The sequence below is a fragment of the Morus notabilis genome, unplaced genomic scaffold (assembly GCF_000414095.1).
Source record: "Morus notabilis unplaced genomic scaffold, ASM41409v2 Scaffold781, whole genome shotgun sequence".
NCBI lineage: Eukaryota > Viridiplantae > Streptophyta > Magnoliopsida > Rosales > Moraceae > Morus > Morus notabilis.
In genome coordinates this window covers 96177-111853 of record NW_010363562.1, presented here as the reverse complement: position 1 = coordinate 111853, position 15677 = coordinate 96177, and the positions used below count along the sequence as shown (strand labels likewise).

Below are 15677 nucleotides of genomic sequence, written 5' to 3'. Positions count from 1 at the left end.
TTGTGGACGTTTGGTTCATGGATTTAGAATCATGATTCAGAACCATTCTCAATTTACGTGTGTTTTTTATGAGAGAAAATACTGTAACAAATCACGAACCATGATTCGAATCATGACACGAATCCACCAACCAAACGCACCAGGCACCCAATGTGGTAGCATCGGCATATTCCCATACATGTAAAGTCGTTCGAGAATTGGATAGAACGTGCTCACCAAACTATTTAGATGCTTTATTTTCTCCTCTATATAAAACGTACATTTGACGTCTATGCTTTAAAGCGATGAAGAATTCCCAGAACATATAAAAAAAATGAAGCAAAAAATGTAAAATTCTAATTATAATCATAACTTGGATGTGTTGACCATTAAATTAAAAAAAAAAATTATAATCATTGAGTTTTAGAGTAACAATTCGTTGTTCCGTTGCTTTCCTGATAATTAAAAATTGAATTACTTATATTACTTAATGGGCTAGCAACAGCAGTTTGAATTTTAATTAGGGCAAATTTTAAATATACTACTAGATGCCATATTTTCTATGGAATATTAATCAACAACTTCGTTAGTACTGATCATATTTAAACAATAAAAATTTTTGTGTCATTTTTCTAACAAGAGATATAATTGCATTTCATCGCTATACAAATTAAGTCCCCAAGTATAAAGCAATAAAATAATTCTTTTTTTTTTTGCTAAATATATATATTCCAATTGTGTGTAATAAACAGGTTAGTTAAGCCTGAGCTGCGATATTGCATAATTGAAGCAATAAAAGTACCAATTCATTTTCTTAGAAAATAAAGTAGGTACATTCATCCCTCAATTATTTAAGACAACACACATATAGGCAATAAAAATAGGTCTTATATTAGGTTATCGGTGAAGATTTTTTTGGCGAATAATAATGATATAGTTACAGGTGAAGTAGTTTTTAAAAATATATGAATGGCTCTCTAAAGAGAAATAAAATCGAGAAGATATCGTAATGGCCTCATAAAAACTATGATATGCGGTTTCATCTTATCACAAATACTTTGACTAACCTATTTTATTGTTTAAAATTGTTATTCTAATTTTTTTTTCTCCCTTATTCATAAAACAACAACTTGCTCACATAAATGGTAAAAATCTTTACCGCATATGAGATGAAAGAAGCCCACTCAAGTTGAGTTGTTGACTACCAAGGGTCGTGGTGTAATGATAAACACGTGTTTATTAGGTTTTCTTTATTCATCTATTAAGAGTTTGAGTCTTTATTCCGAAAGAAGGTTGCTTAGCCTCTTAAGATAATTAAATGGGCCGTGTGGATCACACTTTAGGTGGGGAGAATGAAAACTGAGTGGATGGTCAGTGGCAGATTAGTTCAGGTTCTTTTTACAAACTCAATAGTCTCTGAAATTATTGCATAGCCGTAGGGGTCAGGAGAGATGAAGTGCACCACCAGATCTCTTTTTTTTTATGATTAGTAAAAGGAAAAATTTCATATCGGTATCCTGTGTTTTAACATAATTGTCTTTTAGTACTATGTATTTTTAGTAATTTTAAATTTGTACCCTGATGTTTTAAAAAAATATTTTTTAGTACTTTGAGGTCCTTTTTTGAGACGTAAAATGTTAAATTTACATTCTCATAACTTTTCCAAAAACTAATAAATTTAGAAAAAAAGTTTAAAAAAATATTCTTTAATTTAAAGCATTATTTTATTTTTAATTTTTAAATGTTTAAAAAAATTTCAGAATTTTTTTTTTTAAAAATTTATTATTAGTTTTTTGATTAATTAATGAGAAGGATGACTTTGACATTTTACATTCTAAAAAATAACCTCAAAATACTATAAGATAATTTTCTAAAACATTAGAGTACCAATTTAAAATTATTAAAAATATAAGATACTAAAAAATAATTATGTTAAAACACATGGTACTAATATGAAATTTTCCCTTGATAAAAAAAAAAGTTGAGCTGTTAAGCCTTATAAATCACCAAATTCCAAGCCTCCACCACAAAAAGCCCAAGAGAAGGAGACAAGATATTAGATACTTATTAAAATGTTGTTTACAAGAATGTCCCGAATTTGTCTTAATTGATTCATTATAAAATGTCATTTAAAGAAAATTCAATGTAATCATTTTAAGAATACCAAATAACACCTTAATACTATCATCTTAAGAATTAAGATACTAACAGCATTTATTCATAACCTTTGGTATCCTATCATGATACATAGAGGTATCATGCTGTGATACTAAAAATTTCAGCACCAACAATAGTCAGCTTGTGAACATCGATATCCTACCAGAGTACTTAGAGGTGTTCTACATTGATATTAAAATTTTGGCAACCCATGATAGCCTGATAGTACGCTAGTATCCTACCATGATACTTTACAGAAATCCTAATTGCTTCAACCTGACCCAGTTCCAAGCCTCAGTAGTTTTAGGCCCAAAGTAAAGTAGTGGACACACTTTCCAAGCCCAATTCATGGTAGGCCCACCCAGAAATGAGGAATCTGGCTTTCTGTCTGAAATCATTACAAATAATTCAGACAATTAGCAAGAAAATAATAATAATAATAATTCAGACGTGGCAGTTTTGACATCTGTTATTGGAGCGTGTCGTGTACTCTCCTAGCTCATCCGCAAAGACACGCCCATGACTTTGCGACAAAGAGTTCGTCAACCACGCGTTTCCGTCTAAAATAAAAAATGTCACATAAAAAAAGTTTTCAGATTTTTTTTTAATTTTTTACCTCAAAAATAAAATGAGATTTTTTTCCTTCAAGAAATGAAATTAATATTTTTATTTGTCTCATTTATTTTTGTTTACAATGAAAATTTTGAGAAATATGACCACAACAGGCCCGTTTATTTCACTAATTTAAGTTTGTAATTCGAGTTAAGATGTGATTTTGTGTGAAAATTTTTTATTGTAATAAAAAAGTTAGATGTGACTATTTCTGAAAGTTTTTTACTGTAGTAAAACTCGAATTGACGAAATGAACGAGGATTAGCGATTTAAGAAATGAAATTAATATTTTTATTTGTCTCATTTATTTTTGTTTACAATTTTGAGAAATATGACCACAACAGGCCCGTTTATTTCGCTAATTTAAGTTTGTAATTCGAGTTGAGATGTAATTTTGTGTGAAAATTTTTTACTGTAATAAAAAAATTAAATGTGACTATTTTTGAAAATTTTTTACTCTAATAAAACTCGAATTGACGAAATGAACGAGAATTAGCGATTTCTTTTTAAACGTTTCTCTCATTATAGATATTTTAGTATTATTCCAACTGTAGAAATCTAAGTGGACCAATTAAAAACTCCCACGTGTATATGCGAAAACCTGACGGCAACGGTTTCTATTTCCTTCTTCTTTTCCACATTTATAGTTGAAAAAAGTTAAAAAAAAAAAAGAAAAGAAAAGAAAAAAAAGAAAGAAAAGGAAAAAGAAAAAAGACGGAACAAAACTTGGGACTTTTTTTTCCGCACATTTTTCAAGACCCGGCAAAAGTTCTGGTCCCCCACCGACAAATCTTATCCATTTCCAAATACCACGTCGTATGACCATTATACCCGTTCCTTTTAGTCCCAATTACCGTATTAATCCCCGTCCAAGTCTCCACCAACACCCTGCACGATTTCCGTAATTCCATGGCACCAGTATTGAAGCGCCTTACACGTGCAGGGACAGAACTGTAATCTTAAAATAAAGTATGAAATTTTTTTTAATATTTTATTTTTTGAAGACATTCGTTGAACTTTCCTTTCTCCGAGTCTATAAAATTCCCAAAAGCTTCTCCCTCTTCGCAACCATTTGTAAACTGTTCATCATTCAAACCATTTTCTGCTCAGAACAGTTGTAAGGAAATCTAATCTCTTATTTTCTCAGTTTCCTTCAAATTCATATACATAATTATATATACACATATATAATCTTTCTCTTTTGATTCTATATATAGATCGTTTATACATACATATATATATATATAGGTTAATAGGTATTTGTATACTCTGTTTTTCTAATTTTTCCGAGATTAACAGAGCTGTGTATATCAATTTTATAAAAAGAACAAAAAAAAAAAAAGATTTTATTTTGGGTAATCTCAGAGTGTGATTTTCTTGATACACTGAGAATGAATACCAGCAGTTGTATTGGAATTTCCACGATGAAACCCAGCCGTAGGATTTTAGTGGTTGGTTGCGAAAGTTGTTCGCTTTTCAGATTTTCGCCTTTGAAATTGAACATCAGAAATTTGCCGAAATCTCAACCGGAATCGGCCTTTGATGGCCGTTCCGGTGGCTCTGATTCTCAGATTGTAGGGTACATACGGTTGTCAGATCGGAATCGGAAGGGTTTTAGGGTTTCCGATTCGAATTGGGTCAAATCTAAGATTTTTAAGAGGAATTGCATTGGGGATGGTGGTTATAATTGGGTTAGTAGTAGAAGTAGTAGGAGTAGGAGGAGTCATTTGATAGTAAGGAATGTAGCATCCGATTTTCGGAACCATTCGACTTCGGTGGATGCTCATGTTAATGAGAAGAGCTTTGAGAGGATTTATGTTCAAGGAGGCTTGAATGTGAAGCCTTTGGTGATTGAGAGAATTGAAACGGGTCCGAGTGACGTGGTTAAGGAAGAAGAGGCATCTGGATTAGAGGAAGTTCTAGATCCGAGTGTGAACGTAGATAGTTCCAAGAGTTTGAATGAGACTAAGGTTGAGAGAGAGGTGCCCGAGATTGAGAAGGAGGCGTGGAAGTTGCTATGGGACTCTGTAGTTATGTACTGCGGTCATCCTGTGGGAACTGTCGCTGCGAATGTTCCGGTGGACAAGCAGCCTGTCAATTATGATCAGGTGTTCATTCGGGATTTCGTTCCATCGGCACTTGCTTTCTTGCTCAATGGAGAACCGGAGATCGTCAAGAATTTTTTGCTTCACACTTTGCAATTACAGGTATCTCACAGTTCCTTTGTGGTTCATTGACTGCGTTGGTTACTTTGATTATCGTTTGGTTTTCTTTATTACGTCTTTGATGTAATATTAAGTGGTGCTTGTTTTCTGATCATTTTGTTAGAGTTGGGAAAAAACTGTGGACTGCCACAGCCCTGGGCAAGGGCTAATGCCAGCAAGTTTCAAAGTTAGAACCGTGCCCCTTGACGGAAGTGATGGAGCATTTGAGGAAATTCTAGATCCTGACTTTGGCGAATCGGCCATTGGCCGTGTTGCACCTGTTGACTCTGGTAAATTTTCAACTATATCTTTGTTTCATTGCTAACTGTTGGTGATGAACACTCTACTATCTTGATATCCACTATATTTTACCTCATGCATGATAACATACTCGAATAAAGTTGCAAACACCATGTTAATTTATTTTGTTCTTTTGAACCTTGCAACAAGTTACTGCTTATTAGTTTGCTGCTCTAATAAAAACTTGAGGCTGTCCGATTAAAGGTGATAATTAGTAATAAGAAAATACCAACATGGTTAATTGCATGGTTTCATCATAATGTTTCCCAGTGAACCTACTGGGTGGGGGTTTTTCTTGTTCTTTTTCTTTTTCTTTTTTTTTTCTTTTTTTCTTTTTAGTAAATAGAAAATACCAACATGGCCGTAGGCTCCTCTTTTTTGTTTTGTTTTGTTTTTTCTTTTTAATGCATGAACCAACCACCATTGTCTATATAAGTTCTACATTTTATCTTAACCTTGAGGCCAATCTCTGTACACGTACATTACAACGTGCAAGAGTACTTAATGAAATGAGAAAGAGATGAGAGAGACCGTAAATTTTAACAATTAAAATTAGGTATGTAGAGTAGAATAAAATACCTGAAGCTTGTGAGTTATTCGCGGTGGTTTTGGAATTTTAATCGGGAGAGAGAAGGTTCATATTTAGAAAAATATATTCAACCTCTCCCATAACACTATGGTTTATAACTTTAAAAGAAACTGTACATTTTACAAGCTCTGATGATCAGCCAAAGACCTCTGATCTGTTGTCGATCAATAATAGGAAGCACAATGGCATCATTGATCATCTCGATGGTGTGTTTGTGTGTGTGTGTCCATGATAGAAGTAGAATATGATGATGTAGAAGTGGAGAAGCTGAGATGATTTACAATCACATTGACAGGGTTGTGGTGGATCATCTTGCTGAGGGCATATGGAAAGATCACAGGGGACTATGCATTGCAAGAGAGGGTGGATGTTCAGACAGGCATAAGACTGATCCTTAACCTTTGTTTGAGTGATGGCTTTGACATGTTTCCCACTCTCCTGGTCACTGATGGTTCCTGCATGATCGATAGACGGATGGGGATCCATGGACACCCTCTTGAAATCCAAGTATGCTGACACGCTGAACCTCTTGACTTTGTCACTCCTGTAACTATGTATCATCTCTCACATAATTGTACATGTTGCAGGCTTTATTCTATGCAGCTTTACGATGCTCCCGCGAGATGGTCATTGTGAATGATAGTACCAAAAATCTGGTCGCTGCAATCAACAATCGCCTTAGCGCACTTTCATTTCACATCAGAGAGTACTATTGGGTTGATATGAAGAAGATAAATGAGATTTATCGTTACAAGACGGAGGAATATTCTACAGATGCTATCAACAAGTTCAATATCTACCCTGATCAGATACCTTCGTGGCTGGTTGATTGGATTCCGGAGGAAGGTGGCTACCTTATTGGCAATCTTCAGCCCGCTCATATGGATTTTAGGTTCTTCACTCTGGGAAATCTTTGGGCTATTGTTTCGTCCCTAGGTACCCAGAAACAGAATGAGGGAATTTTGAATTTGATCGAGGCCAAATGGGATGATCTTATGGGGCAGATGCCTCTTAAGATTTGCTACCCTGCTTTGGAGTATGAAGAATGGAGGATAACCACCGGCGGTGACCCAAAGAATACGTGAGCTTCTCTAGGCTTACTTTCTTGTTTTATGACCAGAACTTTCTTTTTCTTTTTTTTTTTTTTTAATTTCTGTTATTTGTTTGGTTAAATATTTTTATCTTACGATAAGACTCTAATTTGCTTGCACAGCCCATGGTCATACCACAATGGCGGGTCCTGGCCTACACTCTTATGGCAGGTAAAGATCTTTTCATCTAAAAAGCAGTCTCCTGTTTGTTTTCTTTGGCTTTGAAAGTGCTTTTGAATAGTGTCATATGATAGTACCTCCATTAAACTGATTTGTCTAATGGCCAAATTTTCAATTGTTAGTTCACATTGGCCTGCATCAAGATGGGGAGGCCAGAATTGGCGCGAAAGGCTGTTGATTTGGCAGAGAAAAGGCTTGCTGTAGATCAATGGCCTGAATATTACGACACAAAAAGCGGGAGATTTATAGGCAAGCAATCCCGGCTTTACCAAACGTGGACGATCGCTGGTTTTCTGGCCTCAAAGATGCTTTTGGAGAACCCGGAGAAGGCATCATTGTTGTTGTGGGAAGAGGATTACGAGCTGCTTGAGACTTGTGTCTGCGTGCTTAACAAAACTAGTCGAAGGAAGTGTTCACGCTTTGCTTCGAGATCTCAAATTCAGGTCTAACGATACCCCGTGGTCATATAATTAAAATGAATAAAGTTGTAGAAGAACACTCAGCTCAAGAACAGGTTTTGTGGGTGACTCCCTCTATGACAAGCAGAAGACATTAATTCATGCTTTCCAGGTTTAAATTGACCAAGATGTAAAATTTATATTCGGGATTGTTGTTACTCTTGTAAGTGACAAACAAATTCCACTCAGAAGGCTATGTTTTAGAGAAGCCTCCTAACCGATTTGTACGGACCATAATTGTTTTTTTCTTTTTTGCCCCATTTGGGGTTGATATTGTAGGGATTACCATCCAAATATCAGAAGAACAGTTTCATTTATGTATTAACTGTGTGACATACTGTGTGTGACATACTGTATTAAGCTGTCTTCTTGTACGAGTATAATAATCTTCTTTTCCACTTTCTTCTTTTTCAGGTTGATACATAGGGGCTAAACTAAGTGGTTAATTTGGTTTTACAGAATTTGGTTTCTTGTTAGCCATTGATGTAATGCATCAACTGTTTTGATTGATCCGATGACAATTAATGTAGACCAGTTGGCTTGTGAGTTTTGGATTGTTGTTGTTATCGACTTGATTATGGGAAAGTTTTAGCATGTACAGGCGTCTGGTGAACTTATTCTATTCTTTTCAGATTTTTTTTTTTTTGTTAATAATATGTTGTTCCACAAAGCAACTCCTACAAGAAAATATTCTAAAAGTGATTAGCACATAATCAAACCACGTTTTAGTAAAGTGTTTTATTGTAATGCCATACATGTGGCCATGCAACAACCATAACCAAAAAAAAAAAAAAAGGAGTAAGAGTAAGAGTGAGGCTGATTTTGAAGAGCTTCCAAAAAACTGCTTTAAGCTTCCACACCAGAGTTCCGTTAAGGCATAAGCTTCACACAACACTTTTATTTATTAGTAGAAAGTTTAAACTTTGTTTTGACCAATTAAACTCTTTTAAAAAATGTGGTTTCAAACACTTAACTGAAAGGCTGCAATTTTTACGTATCTTATTCTACTGACTAACTATGTTTGGTATGAATGAAAGAAAATATGATAGAAAGAAAATATGAAAGTGATAGAAAATAGCAATGATGAAAAAGAAATTGATTTTCTTTTATGTTGTTTGGTATTAGAAGATGGAAAGAAAATGAGCTTATCTTTACCTGTTTGGTATTGGAAATTAAATTGGGAGGAAAGAAAAAATCTTACTTGTAAATTACTTTTATACTCTTAAATTTTTTGCTTGGATGTTGATGGAGAAAAGAGTAATTTAGTAATTTTGCTCACTTTAATGAGTTGTCCTCATTTTCCGTGGAAAGAAAAAAAATAGTAGGACCCACATGTATTATTTTCCATTTAATTTTCTCTTTCTTTCTTTTTTCTCTCCTACCAAACAACTTACATTTTCATTTTCCCTCCCAAAATCCCTCCACCTTCTTCCTTCCTTCTACTTTTCTTTCCTACCAAATATACTCAAGTAAAAGCAAAAGCTCTCCAAACGGGCAATTAAGAAATGCGGTAGGCAATTTGAAGCGAGCATGACGGAGTAAAAAAGGGCAGCCTGGAGAACCTAGTTAGCTTAATATAAATGACCAGCCCACCATTATCAGTTGAGTGTTTTTGGTATTCTCTCACAATTATACTTTTTTCATTTACAATATTGATGAACGGACCATTTGATTTATAGGTGTTTGATTATATTAGTTTGAAGACAGAAATCAAATGAAGAATCTGTTGTGTTTGTTCATAGAGCTTTCACAAAAATTTACAGCAAGAAATTACTCTGGAACTCTATAAAACTCGAGAATACAAACAATATCTTACTTAGAAGCTTCATCCATCTATGAATGACTTCCGACTTATTGAATTACTTAAGTTGTAGAAGTGATTGCAGCTTAAGTGAGGAGATTTAAACATGTAAAGAGCCAGAACTACGGGTCTGTTTGTTTTTAAAGAAAGCAAACACAGCAATGCGTAAACTTTATGATATAGCATTGTATGTTAAGACCTTTTAACAAAATAAAAAAGGGATCTTGTTCCATATCTTTTACAAGTAAAAAATGGAATAAAGAGACCAAGTAATTTCTAATTGTTGTAATTAAAACCACCACAAGCATTGACTAATGACGAACAATTTGTAGCCATGTGTTAGAAAAGCCTCTCTTTGATGAATTTATTTTTGTCCCTGTTTGAAGCATGACAATACTAAAATCAATAGTGCTTGTATTGAAAGAGAATATAAAAGTGTAATAAATAATTAAACCACAAGACGAAAATTTTCTATTAAACAGCTAGTAGAAGCATCGATCTTTTCCCGTTCCGACCAAAAAAAAAAAAAAAAAAGTGGATGACTTGGATTTCTTCATATCTAAGCAGAAAGCAAACAGAAAGGATAGTACATCAAAATCAGTAGAGTAGTACTCTACACAAAACTAATCAAACAGAACCCCCAAACACTCTAACTCCACTAAAACATATATATATATATATATATATATATATATATAAAAGCAAACTAACCAAAACAGGAAAACTATGATCACATTACATATATATTATATATTATATATTGTTTCCTTGATAATGTGGTCATCACAATCTTTAGACACTATGAAGAGGTTAAGACGACTCTCATTAAGGCGTAGAGAGTAGGCGGTCCTCTTGTACTCAGCCCAAGTGAAAGGCCTAAAAAGACAAGGCTTATCTTGTGCAACCACCACTTCTGTGGGAGCCCTAATCCATGCATTTAGAGGAGGAGCCGCAAAGTATGCCATTGACATTCTCGACTTGTTGTTGTCGTTGTCGTTGTATGAGTTTGTTACTCTGTGTCTCACGCTCACAAATCTTCCGTTTGTCATTGCCTATAAATAGTCATTGCAATTAATACCACAAAAAAGTTTTAATAATTAAATGACACGCATATAATAGTAATAGTAATATTTCACACACATGCAATATTCCATGTTGCGGAAGCATATAATTTTACAAAATGATAACCACCCTTGTATATGTCAATACGTTAAAACTGAGAGTATCAGTAAAAGTAATGATCATTATCGTTAATACGTTAAAACTGCGAGTTATGTACGATGATGATCAGTAAAAGTGCTGATCATTATCAGTAGGTAACATATAATTTTAAATTATTTAAAAAAAAATGTCTCACGCTCACAAATCTTCCGTTTGTCATTGCCTATAAATAGTCATTGCAATTAATACCACAAAAAAGTTTTAATAATTAAATGACACGCATATAATAGTAATAGTAATATTTCACACACATGCAATATTCCATGTTGCGGAAGCATATAATTTTACAAAATGATAACTATCCTTGTATATGTCAATACGTTAAAACTGAGAGTATCAGTAAAAGTAATGATCATTATCGTCAATACGTTAAAACTGCGAGTTATGTATGATGATGATCAGTAAAGGTGCTGATCATTATCAGTAGGTAACATATAATTTTAAATTATTTAAAAAAAATCACATTAAAATCCTATTTAACAAGATCTTGGTTACTAAGAAAATATTTGTTTTTAGAACAAATTTCTCCTTGGTATTGCTCTCATGTTTGTCATTGAAATAGTTTGCAATCAGAAATGGGAATCAAAAGGACGTTTTATAAGCGTGGCCAAATTGGGTGCAAGGAAAGGATAGTTGAGTTGGTCATCACATCAAAGAACCAAAAATCCCAGTTCCCAACAAATTAAAGAGGAGAGATCCTATTGGTTTGGATAGAGAATTAGAGAGAGAAAATTGAGATCGACAAGAGTGGGGTCCACCAGCATAGCATCAAGTGGCAAAGTCAGTGTTTTTGGGCAGTGACTACTCAGTCTCTGACTACACACACCCCCAACTCTCTCACGTAGATTTCTTCAGTCAGTTTCAAACTCCTTATCCAGGTCACTTTTTAGAATTTGTTATCATCATTATTATTTATGACACAACAGATTCCTTTCAATTATCAAAAATAAAAAAATCTTTTTTGTTTTATTTAGCTAATTGGTAAGCTAAGGCTAAGGCTTTCTAGTATATGTTATATGTTATGTTAGAATATACATATATACATATATACATATATATATATATAAGTAGAGGATAGTAGTACCAACCTGTAACACGTCACCCACATTAACCAAAAAGGCAGTGGGGTCAGGGGGGACAGGGACCCACACCTTATCCTGCAAGGAAATCTGGAGGCCACCAACATCGTTTGATCTGAGGAGGGTCAACATCTGAGGGTCAGAATGTTCTCCAAAGCCAACCTTGAAGCTGTGATGATGATGGTAATGATGATGATGATGATGATCATGGTGATCAGTGTTGATGTTGGGGTAGTGATTGAGTCTGAAGAGAGAGTCATTGTCAGTGTGGTTAATGAGTTTGCTGAAGAGCTTTCTGTCTGACATCAAAAGCCCATCACCCATCAGATCCAATATCTCACATGCCAATCCCTTAACTGCTTCTATGTACCAACTCACTGCACAGCTGTCCAAAGTTCGTACAGAATTAATATTTTATATATATATATATATATTATTTTTACTCCATTTTTTAACTTAAAGTGTGCAGAAATATTATAAAATTGAGGATTAATTTCATACCAAGGGGATGTTTTTAAATGAATTTATTTTAGAATTTAGGAACATATTGAACTACAATACACAATTAAGGAATATATGTTTGTGAATTAATTCTATATATAATTAAAGACTTAAGCAATTAAATTCAATACAAACGTATTATATTGTAAGTGCTATCTTAACTAGCAAAAATTAAAGAAATAATAATAATAAAAACTAGCAATATACCCACCAGAGAGCTAGGGTCCAAGAATGACCCACCAATGTGAAGTCATGATAGGATGATAATAAGAGAGGGAGAGAACTGAAGAGAGGTAATATATATGGTGGCTTTGGGTGCATATATATATATATATATGTATATGTGTGTGTGGTGTTTTGTTCGTTCAAGATTTTTAATTTGGGAGATATTTTAGTATGTTTACGGTATTGATAGGTTGAGTTTTTCTAATTATGAAATCTTCGTATTTTATATTTTTACGTAATTTTATACAGATTCAAATGACGTACAACTTGACCTATCAGTATTGACGTATTGTAGTAGAATTTTTCTTTTAATTATGTCCATTTAAAAAAATTTGTTCGTTCAAGATTTTTAATTTGGGAGATATTTTAGTATGTTTACGGTATTGATAGGTTGAGTTTTTCTAATTATGAAATCTTCGTATTTTATATTTTTACGTAATTTTATACAAATTCAAATGACGTACAACTTGACTTATCAGTATTGACGTATTGTAGTAGAATTTTTCTTTTAATTATGTCCATTTAAAAAAAATATATATATATGTCCATTGAAAAACAGTTTTTTTGATTTGATTGGACCTTGTTGATGTAACTCTGACTTGTCGATTCAGATTCTCAATCTGTTAATTATGTGACAGTACGTTGGTACTACTTCCAAGTTCCAACCCTACCTGACTTCTTAGTTTGTTGGATTTAAATTATGAACTTCGATCTCACTTTCTGATGTATTTCAATCAAAAAACAAGTTTATAAAAGAAGAAGAAAAAAAAAACATATTCTTTAGAAGGGATGTATTTCAATCAAAAAACAAGTTTATAAAAGAAGAAGAAAAAAAAAAACATATTCTTTAGAAGGAAAAAAAAAACATATTCTTTAGAAGGAAAAAAAAAACATATTCTTTAAAAATCACACTATTGAGTTCGTGGACATAATTGAGCAGTTCCTCATGAATAGTAGATATTATTTTGCATTGAAAAATGTCTCTCTACAATAAATCTAGGGTTTTAACTGATTTTCAGTTCATGAATTGGGTATTTAGGATCTTAAATAACTTGCTTCACTTCATTAATAAAATTTGTCTTTCGACCTTGTCATTTTCATGCACAAAAGCTAAAACCAAAACTAAACTTTGACAAACATTTTGCGACATGATAAAGTGTGCTGTATATCAGAACATAAAGATTAATGAAAAATTGATTAGAACGCTATATAGAGCTCATTAATCAAGCATGCACATATATACACACACACACACACACACACACATATATATATATATATATAAACACACACAGACATGTATATAAAATAGTTCCGACACCATGTTAAGCATGCAACTATATAGTTATAATATGCTGGGTCAAGAAACTTGTGTGAGCAAGTCCAAATCAAAAAATAACTTACATATTATAAGAAGAAAAGAAGAAAATACATACATGGTCAAACAGATCCAATATAATTATAAATGGGTTTATATCATAAAGTTTCTTATTAGCCCTAAGAGATTTTTTTTATGCATGCACGGATGCACCTACTACCACTAATATCTATGAAAAGTACCACATTCTCTAATATATCTGAAACTTAGAGGCCAATATATACACATGTACATTACAAATGCAAAAATATCTCTCAAACAAAAACATATCATATATATATATATATATATAGAGAGAGAGAGAGAGAGAGAGAGAGAGAGAATATAGAATAAAATACCTGAAGCTTGTGGGGTTATTGGAGATGATTTTGGAGCAGTGAGAGATAGAGAGAGGGTTGGTATTGAGAAGAATATATTCAACATCTCCCATATCACCATTAAAGCCAATGTTTTTGCAGCCATAACCAAAAGGCTTTGCAGGGCCTGCCATCTGTTTCTCTGCCATTGGTTTGGCAAAGAAGTTCAAACTCTCTTGCTCCATTTTGGTTATTATGTCGTTTGGGACACCGTGATTTATAACCTTAAAGAAACCGAACTCTTCACAAGCTTTGACGATCAACCGCGAGACTTCTGATCTCTCGGGGCATGAAAGATCAATGGTGGGAAGCTCAATGGCATCGTTGATCTTCTCGTTATGAATTGGGTAAATTGGAGTGGGCACCACCATATCTATATCTATATATATAGCTATAATATATATATATATAATGATATGATGATATAATATAAAGAGGGCAAGGTTATGAACTACAATTAAGGGCTATAAGAGAGAGAGTTTGGTGGAAAGATATTTGTATGTACTATGTAGAATATGATTATATAGATCAAGTAGAGAAGTAATTAAAAAAAGAAGAGATAGATAGAGAGAAAAGTTTGTGAAAAGAGCTTTGTTGAGCTTGGGGTGATTGGAAGTGATGATGGATATTTATGCGAGGAGAGAGAGAGAGAGAGAGAGAGAATCTATGTGAAGGGATGGGATTAAAAATATTAAAATTAAAATGAATACAAGAAATATAAGGGGTTTTTCTTCTTTTTGTTTTATTTACTTATTTATTTATTTGGTTTTTGGGTTTAGGGGTATTGGAAGTGATAGAAATGGTAGACTTTGGGTGAAGTACAACTAGCAATTAAGTAGCGGATTGCTGTCTCACAAGAACGTTGACTTTCATAAATTTGACTAGAATTTCTTCCTTTCTTCCTACCTCACTTTTAAATTCCCTTTTATTATATGCTTCGCCTTTTCTGAATTAACTCCTATCTATTCCCTCTCCCAATATATTCCATGCTTCGTCTTCAAGTAACCAATTTTGATTTTTCTTTTCTTGACTATTCTCACCTATCTTCTCCCTATCTACCCGCATTAATTAATTCTACAATTTTTTTTTGAAGGAAAAATATTAACTCTACAATCCGGAATACAGTTTTCTTTTTTCTCTATAAATATAAATCTGTTTAAGGCAATATTTTATCTATGTATTGCACCACTAATAATATTCATCATACGTTCATCAAGTTCATTCTCATACTTTTCTAAAACGAAAAAAAATGTGGTTCTAATATGATCTTATCGCGGTTTAACTTTATCATACCAACATTGTCTTTTTTACACTTTTATTACTACAAAATTATCTCTTTCTTTTAGAAAATATTACTTCAGTAAAGGATGAGAAAAATATTACTGAGGTTAATATTGCATGAATAGTTTAGTAGTAACTTCATTTGTAACTCCACCATAATATATAGAGTTTAAATTCTCTCAATTTTAAATTTTAAAAAATAAAAATAAAAAATTACCAATACGATACAATTTTTAAGATCTTAGTTTACACCATAATCAAGTTA

General features: G+C 33.1%; 2 protein-coding genes across 2 annotated transcripts; one reads left to right on the top strand and one right to left on the bottom strand.

The window, feature by feature from the left end:
- The first annotated feature begins 3980 nt into the window (after positions 1-3980).
- LOC21389419 (alkaline/neutral invertase A, mitochondrial) lies at positions 3981-8116 on the top strand. The gene is made up of 6 exons (XM_010104605.2): positions 3981-4955; positions 5077-5242; positions 6137-6348; positions 6429-6922; positions 7055-7103; positions 7235-8116. Exons 1-6 carry the CDS (start codon positions 4140-4142, stop codon positions 7559-7561), a joined length of 2064 nt encoding a protein of 687 aa, XP_010102907.1. The 5' UTR covers positions 3981-4139; the 3' UTR covers positions 7562-8116.
- Positions 8117-10117: 2001 nt separating this feature from the next.
- LOC21389418 (gibberellin 2-beta-dioxygenase 2) lies at positions 10118-14700 on the bottom strand. Its single transcript, XM_010104604.2, has 3 exons — positions 14114-14700; positions 11681-12056; positions 10118-10423 (listed from the first exon to the last, which is right to left on the bottom strand). Exons 1-3 carry the CDS (start codon positions 14500-14502, stop codon positions 10118-10120), a joined length of 1071 nt encoding a protein of 356 aa, XP_010102906.1. The 5' UTR covers positions 14503-14700.
- Between the last annotated feature and the right edge of the window lie 977 nt (positions 14701-15677).

Excerpts from the sequence above, each read along its gene's own strand:
- LOC21389418 (XM_010104604.2), bottom strand. The coding sequence starts at position 14,502 with ATGGTGGTGCCCACTCCAATTTACCCAATTCATAACGAGAAGATCAAC. Across the intron at positions 12,057-14,113 it reads AATAACCCCACAAGCTTCAG|CTGTGCAGTGAGTTGGTACA; the intron begins GTATTTTATTCT and ends AACTTTGGACAG. Across the intron at positions 10,424-11,680 it reads ATGTGGGTGACGTGTTACAG|GCAATGACAAACGGAAGATT; the intron begins GTTGGTACTACT and ends GACTATTTATAG.
- LOC21389419 (XM_010104605.2), top strand. The coding sequence starts at position 4,140 with ATGAATACCAGCAGTTGTATTGGAATTTCCACGATGAAACCCAGCCGT. Across the intron at positions 6,923-7,054 it reads GGCGGTGACCCAAAGAATAC|CCCATGGTCATACCACAATG; the intron begins GTGAGCTTCTCT and ends TTGCTTGCACAG. Across the intron at positions 7,104-7,234 it reads GGCCTACACTCTTATGGCAG|TTCACATTGGCCTGCATCAA; the intron begins GTAAAGATCTTT and ends TTCAATTGTTAG.